At 35.2% G+C, this 23,519-nt stretch overlaps 1 protein-coding gene across 4 annotated transcripts in view; it reads right to left on the bottom strand.

Annotated features, from left to right (window-relative positions):
* Positions 1–277: 277 nt before the first annotated feature.
* Positions 278–23,519, bottom strand: part of TBC1D32 (TBC1 domain family member 32) — a 70,342-nt gene continuing 47,100 nt past the window's right edge. For 2 of the 4 annotated variants that reach the window (XM_071741050.1, XM_071741049.1), the window contains exons 27-33: positions 14,337–14,420; positions 7,698–7,767; positions 6,914–7,029; positions 5,838–5,992; positions 3,989–4,129; positions 2,022–2,210; positions 856–991 (exon numbers count right to left, since the gene is read on the bottom strand). In XM_071741050.1, coding sequence (XP_071597151.1) covers positions 872–991; positions 2,022–2,210; positions 3,989–4,129; positions 5,838–5,992; positions 6,914–7,029; positions 7,698–7,767; positions 14,337–14,420 — 875 coding nt within the window. In that variant the 3' untranslated portion in view covers positions 856–871. Of the gene's footprint in view, positions 992–2,021; positions 2,211–3,988; positions 4,130–5,837; positions 5,993–6,913; positions 7,030–7,697; positions 7,768–14,336; positions 14,421–23,519 lie in introns of all 4 variants that reach the window. The other 2 variants (XM_071741048.1, XM_071741051.1) reach the window with 2 other exon arrangements.

Genomic DNA, 23,519 nt, shown 5'->3' with positions numbered 1-23,519 from the left:
ATAAAACCAGGTTCCTTTTGAAACTGGGAATTTTAGCCATTTTCAACAATTTTGAAATATTGCCTACACTGCACTGGTGTTAAATATCTAGCAGCCTTAATTCTTTTTTTTTCATGAATGAGGAAAGTCAAGCAGAGATAAATCTTCTTATTAGTTTTCCTGTCTGGATGAAACCAAAATTTTTAAAAATTAATGTTTTCAAGAGATATGAAGGGCAAGCCGCTCAAGGATTTCTCATTCACTTATGCTGGAAAAAGGTATATGTGACAAATACATGTTTCATGACATAAAATTATTTATTTTCTTTTAAAAATAGACAGGAATATCAGTCTTTTTTTCATTGCATATATTGGAACACCCCATTTTTTCAACATTATCCACAAGTCAAAACAGCTGTGTACAGGGTATCTGGCTTTCATTTGTAGACTTATCATGCATATGAATGTACACTTAAGAATTCTTTTCTTCAAAAAAATAATTTCCTCAGATCCTAGGAAACTTGAAGTTTGCAGAGCTGTGCTACAAAGAGATGACAATGATGCAGTGAGTTGAGAACAGTTTCAAGGCTTTATAAGGATGAATTACATTCTAAGTAAGACACTTTTGAAACCTAAAGGTGGGTTCTGAAGCTGCCTTCTGCTAGCTGAAAATGAGGCTGCACATATAGTCTGGGAAAATGTGGTATTTCAGGTCATTAAACTTAGAAAAAAAATTTTGCAAAAACTGTATTCTGAAAACCCTCCCTATTTATTTTACAGTATGTACACATTTACACAGGCTGACATTTCAGGTGAGACTGATAAATCAATCAATCAGCATCCTTTTAAAGGATCTAACCCAAGATGGAAAATAAAGTGCTTTTTTACTTAATCTATGTATTCTGCACTTTTATGTTCATCATGTCTTTCAGCAGCATAGGTCTGTAGATTGCCTCCAAGCTTTCCATGTATTCTAAATAATCACTCACTCGAAATCCACGGAGTGCTTCTTCCTGCACAAATAAACAATGAAGATGTTTACTGGCTAGAAATAAAAAATGCACAACTCAATTTTAATTAATTACAAGCTTCTGAATACAGTTCATTTGTTTGCTTGTCACAGCTGGGGTGTTTAAAAACAGGCATAAGTTATTACATTTAACTTAGAAATAAAGAATTAGGAGTGTCTGCTTACAGTATTTCTCTTAACAGTACCCCATCAAATCAGGCTGTTTATACTAAAGGTGACAACATACAAATTCTTCTGTGAATTTCTAAACTATCCCAATGATCACATCAAAATGAAGTAGTTTTTGAACTACACTGACCAAAACAAGGTCAAACAAAACTGCGTACCAAACATTTACAGGAAAAATGACTGAGTTGATGTATTATTCACATTTAAGAATATGTAAGTTGGAAGCAAACTAATCAGAAAAGTACTGTTATAAGACAGACTAAGATGCAGATAACAGCACTCAAAAGATTTCTGACTGGAGAAAAAAAAATAGGAGAAAAAAAGCAAAATATCTCCGGGATAAAGAGACAAATGTTTGTATCTATTCATGACTTCATCTGTGGCTAAGCAGTACCCTTCAAAAAGAACCCAATAACCAAATATAATTTATAATATGCCAGAGAATATGAAATTGTGAGGCTGGTTGTACAGTAATTGGTGCCTGTTCAAAATAAAAAGTCGCTGAGCTTTGTGCCACATCTCTTCAAGCTTTAGTAGGAGACCACTGGATACAACTGTCTTTCTGAGAACATCTAGTTTAATGAGATTGGGGTCACATAGAGAGAACTGACTTGAATGCCCTAATGACTTGCTATGTGTATTTACTTTGCACACAAAGGGATATGATCAGGACAAACTACTGAAAAGCTATTCTCTGGAAAATACTATAGCAGAACTTCCTGTGAGGAAGTAAAGAAAATTCAAGCATTATTTCAGTAAGAGCTTTAGATTAAGTAACATATTCTTTCAGTGTTGAGAGCTTTGCTTCCCTTCAGCCATTGAAATATTAAAAAAGAAACCCTTACTTTAAGGAAAACCTGGAGATCTTGGGCTTCCTTGTGCTGCAGTATATCTTGCTGTAGGTGTCTGAACACAGAAATACACATATATATTTGATAATCAGGACCAAGGAAAATACAGATTGCAATGTAGTGACAGATCTCGCTCCAGTCCATGTAATTCCAGAAACACTGAGTTATCCATTGCAGACAAATCTACATGAGAATGAAATTATATACAATTAAATTGCTGTAAACACTCACAATTGATCAGCTTTACATCTGAACTTTTCTATACTACCCACAATTTTTCCCATAACATTATCGTACTTATAAAAACAAAAGTGATAAAGTAAAAAAGTGCAGCCTAGAATCACCATTTTTTATGACCCTGCCTCTGAACAGTCTTCCAGTGAATTCTGCTAAACCTGTGCCCATGCTTTTCACTTTTGCAAGTATATTCTGGCATCTCCTAAGGCTGGGACACAAAACTCAAAGTCCAATGAAAATGAAGTTTCTTTTTCAAGATTTTTAAAAAATGTTGCCTAAAGGGTAATGAGGAAGATGAAGATGTGTTTTATTTAAAATAAAGTAATTCCTTGCATTATAAATCCATGTTTGGCCCATCCCTAAGACAGGTCTTTATTTAATAGGCAGAGTATGGAACACACTTAATGATTCCTTTTTCCAGTTCTAAATCACAATGTATAAAAATGTGTATAGCACATTTTGTTTAGTTTTAAACCACAAATCTTTCTCTAATCAGCCCTTAAAGTGTTTAAAATTATGCAGCAGCAGGAATACCAAGATTTTAATTAGATGACAGCAGCCATACTCTGGCATTAAATCTGTTTTCAGGTATTTATTGATGAACACAAGCACTTAAATACATCAGAGTTGTTTTCACAGTTCAGGGTTTGTTTGTTTTTAATCCTGCAGTGAAACTGCAAAAACACATGGAAGACACAGTGGTATCCACCTGTGGCATTTCTATAACATGTTAAATAAAAAAAAATAAAAAATCTCCAGACAAAAAACGTAATCATGAATTTGGAACAGTAACTACTATTGAGTACAAACAATAAAAAAGCTTGCAGTTTAAGTTATACATGAATAGTTGAGGAAGGAGTAACTGTCCCTGTGTGTTCTCCCACCTAAAACCAGGCACCATTATTATAAGCACTTCATTCCTATGCTGAGATAAAATCCCACATCTGGCAGCCTTCTGTTCTCCAAGACCAAATCCCAAGCTGACTGCTTTAAGCATGCTGTACTACACTGGCATCTGCCCCCATTTAGAAAGCTCTTAAGCTGCAAACCTTGTGGGGGCAAATAAATTTTGAATGAGTAAGAAAAAAAATATTTTTCTTGCCTTCAAAGAGCAATAATATTTCCTCTTGTGGTGAGAGGTTCTTTGCTCTGGCAATCTAACTCATTACATGAAGCTCTTTCATGCTTCATCATGACTGTAGTCTTTACAAGCAATGTGCCATACACAGCATTCCTTATTACTAAAGAACTGTAGAAAACAGGTTAAAATGAAAGCTAACATTATGATTAGATATTCTTTAGTAAATCTCTTTAATACAGAAGAACAGTTACAGTATCTCATACAAAATAATTATGCTCTAGTATCACCTGAACTGCTTCCTATTACACACCTATACCAAATTACTCATTTTTCTCCTATGGAAAATTTCGAAAGTTATTCCAGGGAATAAGGTATTTATTTATTTATAGTGATAAATCTGAAGGTTTAGTATGTTTTTTTAAAATCAGGTTTTCTGCATGACTATGTAATGGAAGGTTATTCTACCAAAGTCAGTTGCTTTCCATTTTCAAATTCTCTAAGTCACTATGCAGCCAATATTATCTCTTACCTCTGTTTCATAACTACCACACAAGTGCTTTATAGAAAAACTACTGTAACTCCTTGATTTAGTGTATTTAAGTCAAAAAGTTGATGATAATCTTGATACAGTTTCATCAGTTACCTGGGATGGACTGAAACCAGACATGTGGAAGGCTGAAAAGACAAGTGGCAACTCAGCTTTCAGCAACATTTCAATGTAGTGAGCACTGCAAAAATAGACTGGATGGATGCCAGATTCCACTGTCGTAACAGGCAGGTGCACCTGAACAACAATATCATCATCAACAACAAAATCAAGAATTACAGACTGCAAAAATATGTCATTTAAAAATACCTTGCTGAGAACAATATATAAAAATATACAGATTTACAGTTATATTAGAGACAGGAAATTAAACAAAAACTCTGGTACTACCATCAGGAAAAACATGTAGTTAAACTGAAGAAAATTAAACATTAGATGCTGTTACTCAATATGTTATAGAATCATAGAAAGATAGAATGGTTTAGGCTGGAAGGGACCTTAAAGGTCACATAATTCCAACCACCTGCATGGGCAGGGACACCTCTCACTAGAGCAGGTTGCTCAAAGCCCCATCCAACCTGGCCTTGAATCGTGACTATTCCTTTGCCTTAGCAGTCTAGTTCTTTATTGCTTGTAAATTTTAACTGCCAAAGCAGGGATGGAAATACCATTGCCACACTATAAACAAAAGAACATAGGGAGTTTAAAAAAAAAAAAAAGACTAATTTTTGTGTTCTCTTTTTTTCTTGTGTTCCTCATTTAGTGGTGGACAGAGTAGAACATCTGTAGTATTTGAAATTGTTTTCTGTGTGCATGTTTTTTTGTAGTACACATGGCTGGTACAAGTAAAATTCTATCTTGTGCAGCAAAAGGAAAAGAAGTTTTATCAACATGGAAAGCTCCTGATATCAGTGCCTGTTTCTACATAATGAATCCTTGGCTTCATTCTAGAAAACCAAGGTACATTCTTTAAACTTTTCCTCCTTCCAAAGATATGCAGCATCATAATTCCTATTGTGGTAGTTATGCAAGTAGGTTAACTCTTAAATTTTCTGACATTTTTTCAAGACATATTTTGAAAAATAATTTAGGTATTGAGAATGATTATTAGCACTGCAGCAACCTGCCTGCAATGCTGGCAAGTTCTTGTACAGAAGATGGCACTGAAGTTCTCAGCACTGTACTATTCACACAATTGAGAAAAATTTTGTTGTGCTGGGACAATCTCAGGGCAGGACTCAGTGCTATTGGTGGACCAATATGGTCACTTCTGGTGACAAGACAAACCAATTCATATTAATACAGAAGCTTGCATGCAGAATCTAATCCATGCTTCTTATACCCAAGAGTTCTTTAGAAAAGACTGCAGCTGTTTTAGATTTAAAATATTCAAGACAATGTGACAAAAGTACCAAGCCAACCTAGAAGGGTTTTAAATTGTCCCTAATGAAAGATGGAAACGATGATATTTTCTATACTACAGTCTTCATAATAAAGCTTAATAATTTAAAACTGTTGAGCATTCAGTATTTGAGCAGTAATAACTTAAAAAGGGATAGTTTTACTAAACAAATAAAATAAAATAAATCAGGATGGACTTCCACACTGTAATAATGAAAAAAAGGTCATGCAACAGTATTGCAGCCTTGACATCAAATTTAATGCCATTAACAAAGTTTATTTTACTGACAGCTTTAAAATTCAGTAACATTGCCTTTACTATCTGCCCACCTGTTATTTCACTGCTTTTAACCAACCAGTTGAGCAAACATCAAATCTATATTTTTCTAAGAGACTTCTTCAGGGTTATGTATTCAGTTAGAGGGCTTTAATGACAACTTAATGCTACAAAAAATAAAACACACCCAAAACTAAGGAAATTTTTAGCCTCCTCCAGAACCTTTCAGAGTTTCATTTGAGAAAGAAAGAGCTTTTAAATTCTTACAGATAGATGCAGTCTTGGTAGCCAGAGAAATGCTGAAACAAGAAGACTTGAGAATTGCTGGAGAAATGTCAGTGTCTTCTCCTGATCCCCTGACATCATGAGGAAGACAGAAGATGCAAACCAGTCGTAGGCAGCACGGGGCTCCTGCAAGCAGCCTGGGTGGGGAGGTTAAGGAAATGGGGCAGAGATCTCCTCCTCCTCACCACCCCGCAGGAACCCCACAGCCCTCCTTCTCGCCAGGCCCATGCACGTGGAGGCAAGAGCTGGTTTGTTAGAGAAGGGACAAGAGGAATATAGATGCACAGAAGGCTGCTCCTTGAGGCATAGCTGCCTCTCAAACTGAATTAAGAGAAACTATCTACTTGTCCTATACACTGCTTCTTTTTCTAGTCCATAAGTAGCCAAGCCAAATCAATGAAATTAAAAACCAAACAAGTAAATACAAAAAACCCTGCACCAAAACAACTGTGCTTTTAGTACAAGAAAGGAGAATGATGAAGAAAACAGGATTTGTGAAGAAAAGCACAGTAAAAGTAAAGCATTAAAAGATTGATTACACTACCTGAAGTATAGTTCAATAGTGATATATGTCTAATACCTGAAGAATACAACAGAGCCTGTTGGAAAGGGGAAACTTTTTTTAAAAATAGCAAGCTAGTAGATCTAAAAGAGTCAAAAGTCAAAATATTCCTACTGATCAGGTTACAGCCACATGTCAGCACATGGACAATACCATTAGTACTATTGGTATTGTGGGAATACCAAAAATACTCCTTAATGCTCAGTGGTGCATTGCTGCAAATTCTTTATCAAATGGAGAAAGATGTGATCCTACCCCAAAGTAGTTTACAGGAAAAATGAAAGAGACTTCCAATTTTACCAGCCTGAAACTAAAGTGAAGATTTTCTTGAGTGCACTGTGAATTTTAACTCGACAATATTTCAAAGTGAAAGTATATTTTTTTTTGCCCCCAGTGTATATTACACATCTACGCCACCATCAAAAAGACTTAATTAAGAGTTAAAATTCCACTGGCATTTTTACAAAATATAATTTATGCCATCAAGAAAGGATACAAAGTGAGGATACCACAGTTCTTTGCTGTTCTTTCAGAAATTTCTCACAGTTCAGTAACACGAAGCACAGCCTATTCTCAGCATGTTCTTTCAGTAAGTTTAGATATTTTCCATATCTAGCGCAACAAGTTGAAAATGAGAAGTGTTTAAAGGTTAAATATTTTCTTAGTTCCTAAAAAGTGAGGACTCGCCTAGTGTGAAAGTAAAGTTGTCATAGCATTACTCATCACAAACACTATGTTTCAGATATACATACAAATGATATAATAACATGTATTATATAGGAAGGATACACACATTTGCTGGAATTACATCACATATACCGTAGGAGTAATTAGTAGCATCAGAATTAAAATATTAATGCTTAAGATAACAGACACATGAGCTTTCCCTTCATCATGGTTCTGCAAATTACCAGTCAAATGAAATATTTAAATGGCATATAACTAATCTTAGCTAAACTGAACCATTTAGAGAAGTAATATGAAGAAAAAAACAAAGAGACGTAGCTCAGGATAATATAATTTTATGGTCAATCTTACTAACAAGTTACAATTAGCTTTTACAGCAATTAAGGATAATAACCTAAATAATCTGTAAAGATAATTTAATTATGTACTAATACATTTTTCATTTTCAATTTAGAATTAATTTTCTTAAAGATCATCTTTAGAGTTAAATGGCATAAAGCACTGAGTTGATGGATTAAGTATCATTAAAGTCATTCCATGAAAATCAAACAAATTTGAGAAATACACTAGGGAAATATTTTAATACCATGTACCTGACTGTCATTTCAACACCAAGCTGCTGCACAGATGAAAGGCTTTCTTTCTTCACATCTGCATTCATGGCTAAAACAAACAAAAAAAATATAATAAAGTTTTATGATAAAGAGGATTTTAACTGCATGCTAGTGTAAAGCTTCTTTTATGCATGAATATAAATTCTGGAGAACTGTTTTTTTTATTTGAAATTAGTTTTGTTTGCAAAGAAGGCATGAAGAACCTGCATCCCTCATACACATTTTAAATTAAAATAGCTTTCTGTATAAGAAAGCCTTCACTTTTAGTGTGGTTATCATCAGCTTTACAGAAAGATGTAATCAATCAACATCTTTCTCATTTCTTAGTAGAGCTTCATCCCTTCTTCCCTTCTGACCAAGAAGTGAAACAAACCAGCACTTTTACATCTACTTCCATTCCATTCCATTCCAGCAATGGCCTTAAAATCACTTAGCTGTAAAATCAATCCTATTTAAAAATTTCTATTTTCAGAACTTTATAATTGATGGATTTGAAAAATCCTGTATTTCTATGCATTGTTCTTTCAACATTAATATATACTCAATTTTCTGCATTTGTTTGAATTAAAAATCCAAGTTAAATTAATAAACCATGAATTAAAGCAATGCTTGCTGCAATATTTTCTCAGATTTTTAACTTCTAAATGCAATTAATATTTGGGCATTGTTTCTCTCCTGTACCTATCTCAAGTAATACTGCAGTCTGACAATACTGAGTAATAAAGCCGAAGGTTTAAACCTTTAATAACACCACTTACAGATGAAGTGCTAATGAAAAAAAGCCCAACTAACAGAGTAATTAAAGAAATAATAATAATTAAAAAAACTAGCAACCAATGTACTTTGTTAAAAATGTAAATTATACATATGGGAGCATAATGCAAAATACATTCATGTAAGTCACAGATATAAAAATTTGCTTAAGCAGATCACAAATTAACTTGATTTTTTTTTTGGTTTTTTTATATTTTTCTCATGTAGATAGAAAAATTAAACTTAAAGATTCCCAAGCTATTAATCCCGGAAAACACTAGATATTCCTGGTAAGGCAACAGGGACTACGGTATTAAGATTGGAATATTTACAGGTTAAGAGAGGAAATGCCTCTACTGTAGGAAGAAAATTGAAGGAAAAAATTTTGAAAAGCACTCTGCTCAGATGAGATGAAGTAGGCTGAAATTTTCTTGAACAATACAGAAGAATTATACTCAACAATGAAGCAATAAAATTCAGAAGAGGAAGTACAGTAAGAAAAAAACCCCAACACTCTGTACTATAACTGTAGTAGAGGACAATTATCTAAGGTTTTGGATCACAAGAAATTAACCTTGGACTTTTGACAAATACATTCATACATAAGAAAAATCAAGTGGTCTTTGGGTAAAATAAATTTATTCAAGAGTTTGATGGGACCAAAATCTCAATTCCACACCTGAGAGGTCCTTCTACCCAAAGAACGCTCATTCAAATATCTTTCACATCATATACCAGCCACACAGTATCTGGAAGAATAAATACAAACCCACAGGGAATTTCAGTTAAAACTCATGGAGATGAGTGAAAAGAGTTCATATCTTTTTTACAGCTTATGTTTCAAGTCAACTGTTTACTCAAGCTGCAATTACCACACCAACAATATATTAATTTTCAGGTTCCTGTTTGCAATTGTGAAGGCAAGAGGCATACTTACAGTCTAGAAACCTTGATGGAAGAAAGACCAGGGGGAATTTGTACGTGTTGGCTCTGATTAATGTCACGATCATACTTAATGGCATGCAGTAAAACAACCTCTAAGCCACAAGGAAGCCCTGCCTCTCTTTTGAGGTGGATCCTCCTGTGGGGGGCAATGAAGGAGCTGGTAGCCTAGTCCAGCAAGCGTGTACTGAATTAAAGTCATTCCATGAAAATCAAACAAATTTTAGAAATACACTAGGGAAATATAGCAGGTTTATCACAAAGCACACTCTGAGCCCAGCTTCCATTCTGTAACAGTTTACAGCAGGTACTGAGTGCTCATTTCCCATTAACATTAGAAGAACACAACTCTCTTCAATGATTCTCACTGCATTTTCTTCTCCATTACAGTAATTTCTTAGTTGCTGGAAAAGATTTTCTACTTACTCATTTTCCTTTTGATAGTTCCCCCTGTATTGTGAAAGATGATAAAATAAACAGAGTTTGGACCAAATAATAATTCCATATTACACTGTACCTCATCAAGGCAAAACTCTTGCTGCTGTACACCACTGTTCTTGATCTAATCATGGCTCCATATACTAAGCAGTCAAATTGCTGCCAATCTACAACTTGCATCAGGAAAACAAACCGTGGTTCAAAAGTCTTGTCATTTTTTTTACCAATAGACTGGGAAGATTAGGCTTTAGACAAGTAATTCCCACTGATTAAAAACTGGACCTAGAAAGCTTAGAAGCTCAATAAAGCTTAAAAAATTGTTATTAATAGTAAGTGGAATACTGCAATATTGCATAGTGCAACCCATGGATAAATGTCGACTGGTAAGCTTCAAGAATTATGTTGTGACTGCACTATTGCAAAGATGCTCATACGTCTCTGATTTAATACACAGATTTTAATTTTCTACAAAACTCATTTGACAGATATCTATCAATACACCTGATATACCTAACCAAAATGCAATCGCTTTCATAACAAAAGGCATCAGCAGTTCAATTTTCTAAATAAGAATGTCATTTATCCTCAAACAAACGACAGAAAACCTCTCCAAACTGTGAATTAGGTAACATGATACAGCCCTGTAGCTACTATTAAAGGGAATAAAAACCATGAGTTGGCAGCTCCCTTTTTATTCAACTAGTAAAACAAAAATTCTATGTTGGACAGGTATTTTATATTTTGGAAAGGTAAAACATTGTAAAATAGAAATTAAGTCAAATTTATACTAGTGACTTGGAGGATACCAGGATTCATTAGGAGCTGATTTACAATTTAAAAAGATAAATATTATAACAGAAAGTTTACTTTATATCTCACTCTAGAATTTATTAAAAGCTCACAGCACTAAGTATTGACATTTTTAAAGATGAATGATACATTTTCTTTTAGCCTTTTTAGCCGTACAGCTGCTCTTTATATTAGCAAACTACCATAAACTCTTCAGATAAGCTAATCACTGATCAGGGGAAGCAGTAATGCTGGGAAGCAGGACAAAAAAAGGCAAGGAGAGCATTTTGAGCAGCTTGTCCCACCTGGTTAATTTAGCCTAGATCTGGGATTCCTATTCTTCAAAGGGTACCTAAACACTGACATTGTCAGTGGGCAGTGCCCAAGCAGGCAGTACAGAACTTAATGTTTTGTCAGTACCTATCCTCTCTCTTTCTGATATCCTTATGAAAATCTTCTATCGAAAAACATTATTTGGAGTTGGGACATAGCAGAACTCATATGTTTCTCACTACGTTCTCTTCTGCAATTTTGCTACCATTTTTTGATGGTGTAATCTTCTCTACAAAGCTATACATCTAGAGCCCTTCTGACAGTCTGAATTTCATGTTCACTATCAGAACTGTCTATCGAAAATCCTTTTTCAAAGAAAAGTATTATTAATATTAATAATTAAATGGATTTGAATTGTGAGGCAAGATGATGTAAACAAGATCCAAGAACAAATGCTGAAGAATGTTGTTGGCCTCTCAATAGAGCAAGGTAATCTCATGTGCAGTTGCACCTTGACTACTGGAAGTATCTCATGTCATCAGTGTGGTTGTCTTAATAATACAAGATCAGAATACTCACATCTAGAATTTCTTTATGTATTGGTCATCACAAATACTCAAAATATTTTTGGCAGCCACATCATTAAGAATGAAACAGTCACATATAAACTGGCCAAGTTTTTTGCTAACAGAATCTTTAAAGGGGGTGCCCACCTTTACAGAACTGCATTCATCAAATGATGGAGAAAAAAGAGAAGAATGCTCATCCTTTTCCTTCCCTTTCTGCCCAGTTTGATGATATTTTCCTGTATTTTTCATTTGCTACCCCTTCTTATCAGCTCTATACTGATAGTCTCCCATTGCTGTTTTTAAAATTTCTCAGTTCATGACCTGATCTGCCTGACCCTGAGAAGATTGAAAACTCAATATCCTAATGATAGAAAGTTCCCATGAGATTTTGTTCAGCTGGAGAAGTAATTTGCATCTAGGGAAGGAACACAGCAAGACATTGGATTTTTACAGTCAGGACCTGAAATCCCCGAGGTTCCATCCCTTTGGTAGTCCAGGGCAGAGCTGTTTCAGAGACAGTCCAGTGGAAACAAAAGTACTTAACTGCAAGACCATCTATACAACTAGAGCTACCAATAAAAACAGGTGATCCTGAAAGGTTGTAACATTCCCAAATTAGGGCAGCCTGCAACAGATGGTGATTAATTAAAAAGTCAGTATTAGTCCACAAACGTCAGATCACACTGCAAGTGGAACCCTTTGAGAAATGGGTTTATTGGAACCTTGGGAAAACTAACACATTTCCACAAAGCATTTCTGCTGCAATAAACTGGAACTGGCTAACAGAAAGAGCAGGTGGCTATTTTAGAAACTTAATATCCCTAATGTGTAATGCCTATTTTACTACTAGAGCAGATTCGAGTTTCTGACATCCTATTGCCTATTATAGCTCGGCTATAATAGCTACATCAATTTGATTTTTTTTTTTTTTTTTTTAAGATGAAATTAAAATAAGAGCAAACTAGAAAACATTAATTCTAGGAGAGAGGATAGACAGAGTTCATTAAGGTTTAATATACCTACTGTATGTTATTTTATTCATCTGAATCCACATCACAGCAGTATTATTGCTGATAAGTAAACTTCAAGTAATATTTGTGTTACTGTTTATAATTAAACAGTGCAACTGCACGGTGGTTTATCGGATATTTTTTCTTCTCTCATATTGAAAATGACAACTCAAACTAATTTGACTTTTCCATATTTGCAAATTTTATAATAGACTAAAATCCTGAGGGATTCCACAGCAGATGGATGACCATGTTATTCTAATTACAACTACCTATGGGCTTAGGAAGCTGTCATTTTTTAAGATAATCCATTTCACATTTCAAGACACATGATAAACATTGGATATCTATTCATTGTACTCAATCCACTTTTCTGAAAATTGTGGGTTCTCTTCACTAAAATTAAATAACTGTTAAAAACTGTTTTTCAGTTCCTCAGACACAAATTTAATAAAGAGAAAGGTGAATATACAAAACTGCCAAGTGCATATTTGGCTTACTTAGATGTGCAGCTAGAAAAAAGCATCTTCAATATAGCTTACCTTCTAAAAACTCATTAGCTTTTATTAATTCGAGAAAATGTTTCAACTGTAACAGCAGTTTTAGGATTTAGCTTAGATAGTGCTTACAAATACGTATATGGCAAATATACTGTGAAACAACAAGGCATTCAATAATTAATTGTTCTCCTTAGAGAAATTCCAGTCGTTCATACACAATAGCAGAAATCCCTAGGATGTGTTTACAAATCTGATCAATCATTAGTCCATCAGTGAGAAACCTGATTTCAGGTAACTGAGGTCTAATAAAGATTTAAGTGTGTTTTGTTTGTCTCTTGTGTACAAACATAGAAAGAGTAACATAGACTTAGGTCTCAAAGTGCATTCCTTATCTTTGTAGGAATTCTACATTATGTATTTCATGATTTAAAAGAGAAAAAACCTGAAAATTAAGCTGTGCAACTGACTGTTACAATCAAGCCCTTTTACTGTTTCATAGTGGAGTATGATAACAGATTCAATTATAGAGCCAGAGTTTTGATTCATCATGTCAATCAACATGAATTTATTGGTCTAAACCAGTGTCCCATTGCTAAACCTGTCTGAAAAAGGTGTTGTGACATTTTAGTAAGTGCTTAGAAGATATTTAACGGCAAAGTAAAATTACTAGAAAGAAAATTTCTTCAATCCTGCCTCAAACCAGGATACTTACAAATCTTCAAAGAAGCCCTTAGCAAAACACATGTGGTTTCCTGAGCAGCACTCTTTCCTTGACTGGAAAACTCTTCCCAAGACTGTCTGTGATAATGGTGTTGCAGAGGAAGAAGGTATTTCTACAACATCAGCCCTTTGCCTATTTTCACATAGGTTTCCTACCATCAGACCATCATTGAGAAGGCTCTCTTCCATCTCCAAGCTTGTATTCATTAAAGAACAACAGTATCAAAAGCATTTGCAAATGAAAATAAATTGCATATCTTTTGACTGACTACATGCTATGGGGCTTTCAAAAGGTGAGACAGATTGCTTACACCCTCCTAAATGTTTATGCTTCCAGCTTTGCAAATCTTTCTAGAAAAGAAGACAACAAATACTTTGAATCATACCCTCACCTGTTCTGCATCTCCATCAATGTGAAAGCCTGTCACTAATAATTATCTGTACTATTTACTCCAGTGCATCACCTTTTCCTCCAACATGAGGTATTTCTCACTGGTTAGGTAATGAATTTCAAAGCTCTTAAAGAACATTTTAGACAACCTCCAAAATTCTACAGACACATTTAGAAGTAAAATAATTTAAATATGAAGAGGCTGCATGGCAATAAATTATTAGGAAACTGACCTTTATTGTTTCCTGGGCTGAAATAACAATCCAAGCGGCTTTCAGAAAGATGTGACACAAATTTTTCAATTAACTCTGCCAATACTGCAAAAAGTAAAAAAAAACACATTAAAACAGTAGATGCAATGAAAAAAATGTAGAACTACAGAATCCAATAAAATGTGAAATTATATTACTTAACAAAATGACAATATGTGAGAAACCGCAGTTACTTGAATTCCTGCACATTTATTCAGGTTTTTATGGAGTAACAATTCAAAGCATCCATTGTGTTTTTGCATTCCTAACACCGTTCCATAACTTAAATTAAATTTTAATAGCTTTACTAAGAATATATTCCCTGTAAACAGAAAGAAAATCACATATTATCTTTATAACCTCCAAGGATTACTTCAGAATTGGTTACACAGCTTCAATATGAGATTAAAATTAATTATAATTAAACCAGGCTATCTAACCATATTTGTCTGTGTATATAGACAGAAAATTAAAACACAAACACAAAAAAGGAAACAATTAACCCAACCAACCAAAACAGAACAGCAAACACATAGCAAAGAATCTACACCACACCACCCCAAAATAATGCTAACCAGTTTGAGTCTCCTGCAGCTCAGCACACTACCAGCTTACAGATTTGAACAAAGGATACAAGGAAGCCTTTACACACGTTGCACAGAGGAACCCCATATTGAGATAACCCATATTAAGAATCAAGATGAACATTTTTAATAAGTAAATGTTATCCAAAACCAGCTGCTCTTTTCATGATAAACAGGATTTAAGGAGCAGTGACAATCTTCTTTTCACAATACTGCGAAGCAAGGAAGTGTATTTAGAGAGGAACAAGTGCTGCTACCCATGGGATTCGCTGCTTTAAGTCTGAATGTTACCATTCAAGGCCCTGGCAGCACCACAATTTAAAAGCACTGATGCTTCAGCCTCTGGTCCCCCATTCCTTGCAGATAACTCCATACACCCCCAGGTGGCTTTGCTAGTTTTAGACTGAATAATTCCACTACACCATATGAACAGCTGTAGCAGCACACGTAAGGCCTAACAATCTGTGATGGAGGTGAAATGGTGAAATTTCACCATTGGTGAAAGCCAGAAAACTCTTGACCTGGCCTTGCTGACAGGAAAACTGACACAGGAGACTGCAGTGCAAGCTCTTTGTGAGTGAGGAGAAGGAAGAACCTCCCAGAGTCTGATGCTTGGTATCCCAGAAAACTAACATTTAAAAGGGTATCATAAAAACTATTATCTCTTCTTCCATTTTAAGCTAAAATACCGACATTAAATCATGATTTTTTTTTCCTGATGACATGTCTAAAACATTTAAAGAAATTAATTTACTTTGAATTAGTCCAAAGAAGAGTTTTTACAAGGCTGAGATTTGGCAACACTATGTTAGTGGGCAGGGAAAAGGGGAAAATAAATTTCACTATAACAGCTGAACACAGATTCACAGTTAGAGTAGCCTGCTCCAACAGTTGTGTAATTTGTAAGTTGTGTAACTCCAACAATGTGTAATTTATATTCTTATGCATTTTTATGGAGAGAAGAAAATGTTAATTACACATAACATAGCTATGTTTAATCATGGCTAATAAACCACATGGGGCTAGCAGTAAGCCATTTATTTTACAGAAGAATAACAGTTTATTCTTTTTGTGAGAAAAAAAAATGACTAAACGATCTCACTTATCTTCACTAATATGCTTAGTAGAATTTGTTCCATAAACAATAGTACAAATATTTGTGTAAAATGAGCAAATATCTGGAGCTTGAGATAGCAAAAAGCAGAAATTAAAATTTGCAGCTAGCTAGATGTTTACTGTGTAACTATTAGTAATATTATTACTGAAAAATAACAAACAGGACCTATGATAAAAAGACTTAAATACCATGTAACTTAGAAAATTTAAAACCAAGTCAGAAGACTGTGCATTTCTTCTCTTTTTGTTGGAAGACATACACACACTTGACCTAGCAGACAAATATTTTAGCTCAGTGCTTAAGTTAATGAGAGAAGTGACAGCTCAACTGCTAAGCAATTTTTGAAAATCAAGCACTAAATTGATTTCTGCCATTTGAAAGTATTTATCAAAGTGCCTATCAGGATCTTAAAAAAGCTTTTAATCAAGTTTGAGAGAGGAAGATGCACAAAAGTGTTTATCAAAACAAATTTGGTTAATACACAAATAGAGGGTTTTCACAAGGAGTTGTTTCTTCCAAAAGAATGCCCATGTCAATTGACAAATCAGTGTTTTAATCTATGTCTTTCAATACCAAATCATTTAGCTGCCACTTGGACTCTCCCTGAAAATCTTGTTAAGGGTGGAAACTGGGTCAACATTTTTTCATTTAACTAGAAAAGCAGACAAAATGAATTTAGGAAGGTTCACTGTATTGTACAGCTGGTATTATTGTAAAAGCCCACATTCTCATACAAAGGTTGTGTTCAGAGACATAGATTAATGTTGTGGCCTACGAACTAAATGAAAATGCTGATTTTCTTAAATTATGATAGCTCAGCTGTATTAAGATTGAAAATTTTAAGAGACTGGCCATTACCTTATGCAAATTTAATAAACATATCCCATATAACGAGAATTTTAATTTAGGAGTCTGTAATCATATACAAAATAAATGTAAGGGTTTTAAAATTACCTAAACTATTGCTGTATGCTCATGAAACTGCTGAATTCCTGCAGGGTGTATTCTCCTTGAAGAGCTAATGTACAAAAGGAAGGTAATTGAAATGGCTTCTAAACTGTGTAAGAACACTGATTAAAATAAATTAATCTGATTAAAATTGTTTTAATAGGTGACCACTATGAGAGGTTCCTACTCTGAAATGTTTAAGCTAAAAAAAAAGTAAAAAACTGTTAAAAGCGTCAGATTTCTTTTTAGATCCTCCAATGTAATTAATGTCACTGGATCAGATCCTATATCAGTCCACAGATACTTCAGAGGAGTTTAAAAGCAGAACTAGTTAACACTAGTCTGGCTTAACTTGTGTTAGAGGTTAAAAATTGTGAAAACTTTGGACAGCTTTGGACTCTTTGTAAGAGTAGTGTCAGAAACATTCAACTCCATTAACCATATTTGAGTCTAATAAATCTATGAAAATCACACCGGGAAATTGCATCCCTTATGGCAACAATAGGAATTCCAAAAAACCCTCCTTAAGACAATGGGAGAGACTTTCAAATATTGTACACTGAAATGGCAAAGGAACAACCTGCATTTTCTTTGAAAAGAAGAAAATAATATAATAAAAATACTGCCAATGTTTCCATTAGAGATGATGGTTCCTTATATCAATATAGAGGTACCTCCTACATTAATGCCTTCCAAATCTGAATGAAATGCCATAATCTTCACACACTTGCATGCACATTCCCATGCACTAATTCTGTTTACAGGAACTTGCTTTGGAAGTTGTTCCAAACAGGTCTGGGAGACAAAAGAAAGAAGTTTTGCTCTACAATTGTTCTTTCTGCATAACATAAAAGACACATTGTTCCATTCTAATTCGAAATAAGTCTCCTTGGAAAACCAAGTAAGGACATAAAAAGGTAAACATCCTTTTTTTGAATTCTTCTAAAAAAGCTACTAGAAAAACCCCAACACCTAACATCTAAAAAACTACTGTGAAAACAGTATTTTGAAATTGGTCTTACTAAAAAATGAGAGCATACCACAGGTATACTATAGATCTACTTACAGAACTGTCATGGTTGGAAAAGCCCTCTAAGATCACAATGTCCAAACATCATCCCAAAAAATCTAACTGAGTAATTTTCAAGGTCAATTGGCCCAAATTTAAGAAGGTCAAGTTGGCCTTAGAGAGCTTAGTTTCTTTTCTAGCACAGAACAGGCTCTGAGAATCAGCTCACCATAGAAATCTGACGCAGCTACTCTGATTTGCCTTGTTGAAATCACAGCCTAGAGAATTCTCTCTGACACACTCAACAACAAAAGTCTATGGAATAGAACTCTGCAAGACTGAAGTTAGCAGTCAAATCATCTTGAGCTTGACCTAATGAAGACGGTAATTTAAATAATTTTCTTCTCAAGAAGAAGGAACACTATCTTAGTAATGGCTTAAAAATGTAGTATTTCATAGTCTTTGAGTCCAGAAAGTTCTTTTAATAAAAAATAAATTCTCTGTTATCTTTACTTCTATATTTAGGCAGAGTGGTGTCAACTGAGATATTGGAATCTCAACAAGGAGGGTAACTGTAAAGTATACCTTGAGATGAGCCACATTTACAATGTTCAGGCTATTTTGATAAAGCTGTCAAAGTTTATCATTTTGTTTGTTAAAAAAACCTACAACCACACAAAAGAGTCATACCTACAGGAAATATCCATCTTTTTGGTTCTTCATCCCATGGGCAAAGTTGAGCTATTAGTTTCAACTTTTTGCAGCAATTGCTAAAGGCTGCAGCACAGAAATGTCACAATGACACTGGCTCAAAGGATCACAGTATTTTTTGTCAGCATGTTTTGACAGAGTTATCTCAGATGGTGCACAGATCACAAAGCATTAATGGACTGGAGAATACTGTGTTAATCATAACCACTCTGCTTCATCTATCATGTGAAAAATGAAGAAAAATGCTATGTTTTCCAGTAAGAGCTCAAATGCAATTTCAAGAGCTGCTGTTTTTCATATCTTTGAAGTCATCAGTAATTGTTGGGACTAAAGGAATAACTACCTGAAGATAAAAATTACCTGAAAAAAGAAGTATGTCTTCCACATGTCTTTGATTGTATGTTTGCTTGTTTGTGAGAGAACAATTTGGAGGTAAATTAATAGGCCCTAAAGAATATTGGTAATATAAGTCCAGATTCCTGAGGGAGATATGCCATAGAAACTCTGAATGATTCCATGGGGCAACTCACTTTAGCTGAGTTTAGAATCACTAGCTTTATCCAGATATGGAGATACAGCTTTGGGAGTATTGATTAGGATTTGGGGTCTGATTACATCTCAATTATGCAGGGAAGAACGATAGTGTATAATTACATGATCTCTGCAAAACCTTTAAGTTCTGTTACTTAAAATTTAAAGTCTCCTAAGAGAGGATTATAGTTGTTGAATCTGCCCAGACAGGAAAGAGATTAGATGCTGAAATGATGCTAATTAGGAACAGATTAAAAAGGAGTTGATGGGCATAAGAACAACAGAAATGCCTCCTGCAAAACCTGGATGAGAAGGGGGAGACAACTGAAAAAGGCATGGATGAAGCAGTCAAGCCAAGATTACTGGTCAAAAAAACCATCTTGAATTCATGTGAATGATTTAAACTTACTAAACCTGGAGTCACAAAGCCCTCTAATTTTCTACAAAAATCTAAGCTATTTCTCAGAGGACTTGATTTGCCCGTTTCTCTTCCTAGCAAAGTCCATATGCTGGTAGACAGAAAGCTCCTATCTAAATGTACTAAAGATGCTTCAGAGAGGCCACTTGCATTGCAAAGAGTAGTCCAAAGGAGGACAAGACTTAACCTGCCCAAGGGCTCTATCTGTGGTTCTCCAGTTGATTCAAGTGAACCAAAAACACAGCAAGCAGCTATATCCCAAGTATTCTCAATTCTGTGGCACCTATATAAAAGGAATGACTAGAAGAACACCTTTGTCTTAGCTGATTGTTCTTAGAACAATAAAATACAGAAGCTGGTTGTCTACAATATTATTTGCTTTCAGATAACCAAGAAAAATCCCACACTGTCAGTCTTGTCAAACTAAGACACACTAGCCTGAGGAAGGTTTGCATTCCCTTTTAATGGTTCAAAAGTCATTTAAAACTGGATCTTGATGTTTGATCATAGAAATGACTTAAAAGAGTTGATGTCAAAGAGGGCAGGAGAGAAAATGCCAATGTAGGGATGAAGATGGACACTCCCAAGAGTAATGCAACATGATAGTATTTAAGACAAAAACATTGCCCAACTGGTAGCAATAAACACTAAAAGAGTGAGTTAGAGATACTAATACCATACAGTTTGCTCAAGAATTTTCCAGTAGATTTCAAGCAGGTTCTATAGGTTTGGCACCTGATCATCCTGACAACAGATAATAAAGTATCTTTTTGTGATCAACCAATATCTGCTACACCATACAGTCATTGAATCCAACCCTGTCCTTACTGCCTAAGTTCTGGTTCGACTGCTGTTAGTGTTTGTCTCCCTTCAATAGGGCCCAATATAGGAGGCATAAGAATGCATTTTCATTTTGGAATCCTTGGTGTTTGCTCAACCAGTAAGTAAAGAGAAAGTTTTGATATCTTGGGATCTGGACTGAAGCCTCTCAGTGCTCTGAAATGTGGGAGAACTTCACGTTCTGTAGAAGATACATAGCAGCAGTTTTCCCTCATAAAATAGTTTTGATGAACATGATGTTGTCTCAACACAGCTAGCAGATATTTTTCTGATTCTGAAATACCTAGAAGAAGATATGTAACATTTGACAGATTTGCATCCACATTATATTTTTGGTACTTGTAGGTAGTTTATAATATTATTATTCTTGTATAAGGTGTATTTATTAATTTATTTTGTGTTTCATTATACTACTGTTTCTATTTTAATACTTTATGTTTTTGTGTTGTTTGAAAAAGCACTTGTAGAAGTCCCTGTGAGGCTTAACAATTAAGCCTCAGATTGCTGCTCACTGACTTTTAGTCCCAGTTCCATCTCAGCTCAAAACAGTTATTCAGAAGCAAGTATAATTTTTTCCTTTGTGTTAACACATTTTGATGACTCTAATTTCTCATTTTAGCTTCTGGTACATCCAACAGGGTTAAAGAAAACAACCTACACAAGATTTAAGACTGCACACGGATAACTACAAGGAACAAAAGGAAAGGCTTTTCTTTTTCTTTGTAAGCCAGCTACTTTAAATATATGTTCTGTTTTTTGTAAAAATATGTATTTTCAACAAATGATTCCTTCTAGATGCAGGAAGACAGACTCAGAATTTTCAACAAAAATTTCATATAATGCAAGAAGAGATCAGTCTAGAAAACATGCTGTATCCAAATAGAGTTAATATAACAAAGACTAAATCATTTATGCTTCATAATATATAACACCAAAAAACCCCTCATTGAGCTACTAGATCAGAGTATATAAGAATAGTATACATATACTTTTGATAGAAAAACATAGTTTTTAAATTGGTACATTTCAATTTATTTTTTCTATACTAGCAGAAGCTCATGTAAAATACATTCAGTTGTTTCTGAAAGGTTATGAGTATTTGTTTACCTGTTTCACAAAGCTGTCTGAATAAATGCATTTGTAGGTGTGTACAATGTACATTTTAAGTGCATTATATACAAATACATATGTATTCCATCTACCCACACATTCTTCAAAGCAAGGTGAAAGCTCTAATTTATAATCACCCAAGACTACAGACTCATGACTGAAGCTTGTTTTAAGCACATAACGTGATGGGTGATGTGATGGGTGACCAATTGGCTGATGGGTCAAGCTCAAAGGGTCAAAGTAAATGTAAATGGGGTCACATCAAGCTGGCAGCTGGTCACTAGCTGGGTTCCACAGGGATCTATTTTAGAGCCAGTTCTTTTTAATATATTCATAAATTGCTTATACACGGGACTTGAAGGATTACTAAAATTAAGTTTGCAGGTGACACCAAATTACACAAATTACAGGGGAGTAGTTGGCACTCCTGGGGGCAAGGGGCCCTGCAGTGGGGTCCAGATAGATGAGAGTGCTGGGCAGCTGCCAATCATGTGATGTTTAACAAGTGCTGGATCTTGCTCCTGGGACACAATAACCCTGGATATTCATAGACCCTGGGGAGTGAGACGCTGGAGAGCAGCCCTGTGGAAATGGATCTGGGGGTTCTGGCCAATGACAAGTTGAACATGAGCCAACAGTGTGTCCTACCAGCCAGGAGGGACAACTGAGTCCTGGGGTGCATCAAACACAGCACTGCTGCCCCGTCGAGGGAGGTGCCTGTCCTGCTGTGCTCTGCACTGCTTCAGCCCCATTAGGAGTACTGTGTGCAGGTTTGGGTGCCACAGTACAGAAAGGACATAGAGCTACTTGAGAGTGTCCAGAGGAGGGCTATGAGGCTGGTGAAGGGTTTAGAGGGAAAGCATTATAAGGAAGCTAAAGGCACTTGGTCTGTTCAGCCTGGAGAAGAAAAGGCTGATGGGAGACCTCATGGCAGCTCACTGCTTCCTCACTAGGAAAGGAGGAGCAGGCACTGACCTCTTTTCTCTGGTGACTGATGGGAGGAGCCAAGGGAAGGGAAAGATGTGCTGGGGGTAGTTTAGGTTAGATATAAGGAAAAAGTTTTTCACCCAGAGGGTTGAGCAATGGAACTGGTCCCCCAGGGAAGTAGTTATGGCACTAAGCCTGTCTGAGCTGAAGAAGCGTTTGGATGACGCTCTCAGGCACCTGGTGTGATTCTTGGGGTGCCCTACACAGGGACAGGAGTTGGGCTTGATGATCCTGATGGGTCCCTTCCAACTCAGCAGATTCTATCATTCTATGATTCTATGAAGCAAGCAATATGAACAGAAACTTCTGAGAATTTAGAAATGTTCAATAATTACACACTTTAACCACATTATACAAAAGGCACAATTTTATTAACTGCTTTTATATTAAATCAGTTCCTATATAAGTTACTTCCTTATGGAAGTAATTTTCCTTCTGAAAGCACACTATAGATCTTATATTGCTATATAATTTATCATTAAGTTCAAGTCTCTTATGTAAAACACACATGCTGGCTTACTTTGATCCCATAGGAAAGATACTTCATCTGTCTTCATTTTCATTTGTATTAATTGCTTATCTAAAAAATTTAAAGGGAAAACTTTGGCATCTGTAAATAGACTATCTAGTGACCATCTGACCACAATCAGAATTCTTAGAGAAATGGAAGCCAGCAATTTCTGAAAACACCTAGCTTCTTCATTGCTGCATAGGTTTAGATGATACTACAAGTGAGTTATTATGCCTGACTTCTGATGACTCACATCATATGGGTGATCCCTGTTTGGTTTGGCTGGCTTATTATTTTAACTGATCTATACTAATATTCCTGCATGAACACATTCTTCATTAGAAAATACATGTGGAAATGAAAAAGACCCGTCAGAGATCTGAAACAAATTGATATTTG

The sequence above is a fragment of the Heliangelus exortis genome, chromosome 3 (genome assembly GCF_036169615.1).
Source record: "Heliangelus exortis chromosome 3, bHelExo1.hap1, whole genome shotgun sequence".
Taxonomy (NCBI): domain Eukaryota; kingdom Metazoa; phylum Chordata; class Aves; order Apodiformes; family Trochilidae; genus Heliangelus; species Heliangelus exortis.
The sequence above is the reverse complement of the archived record's forward strand: the minus strand, read 5'-3'. Positions and strand labels throughout refer to the sequence as shown.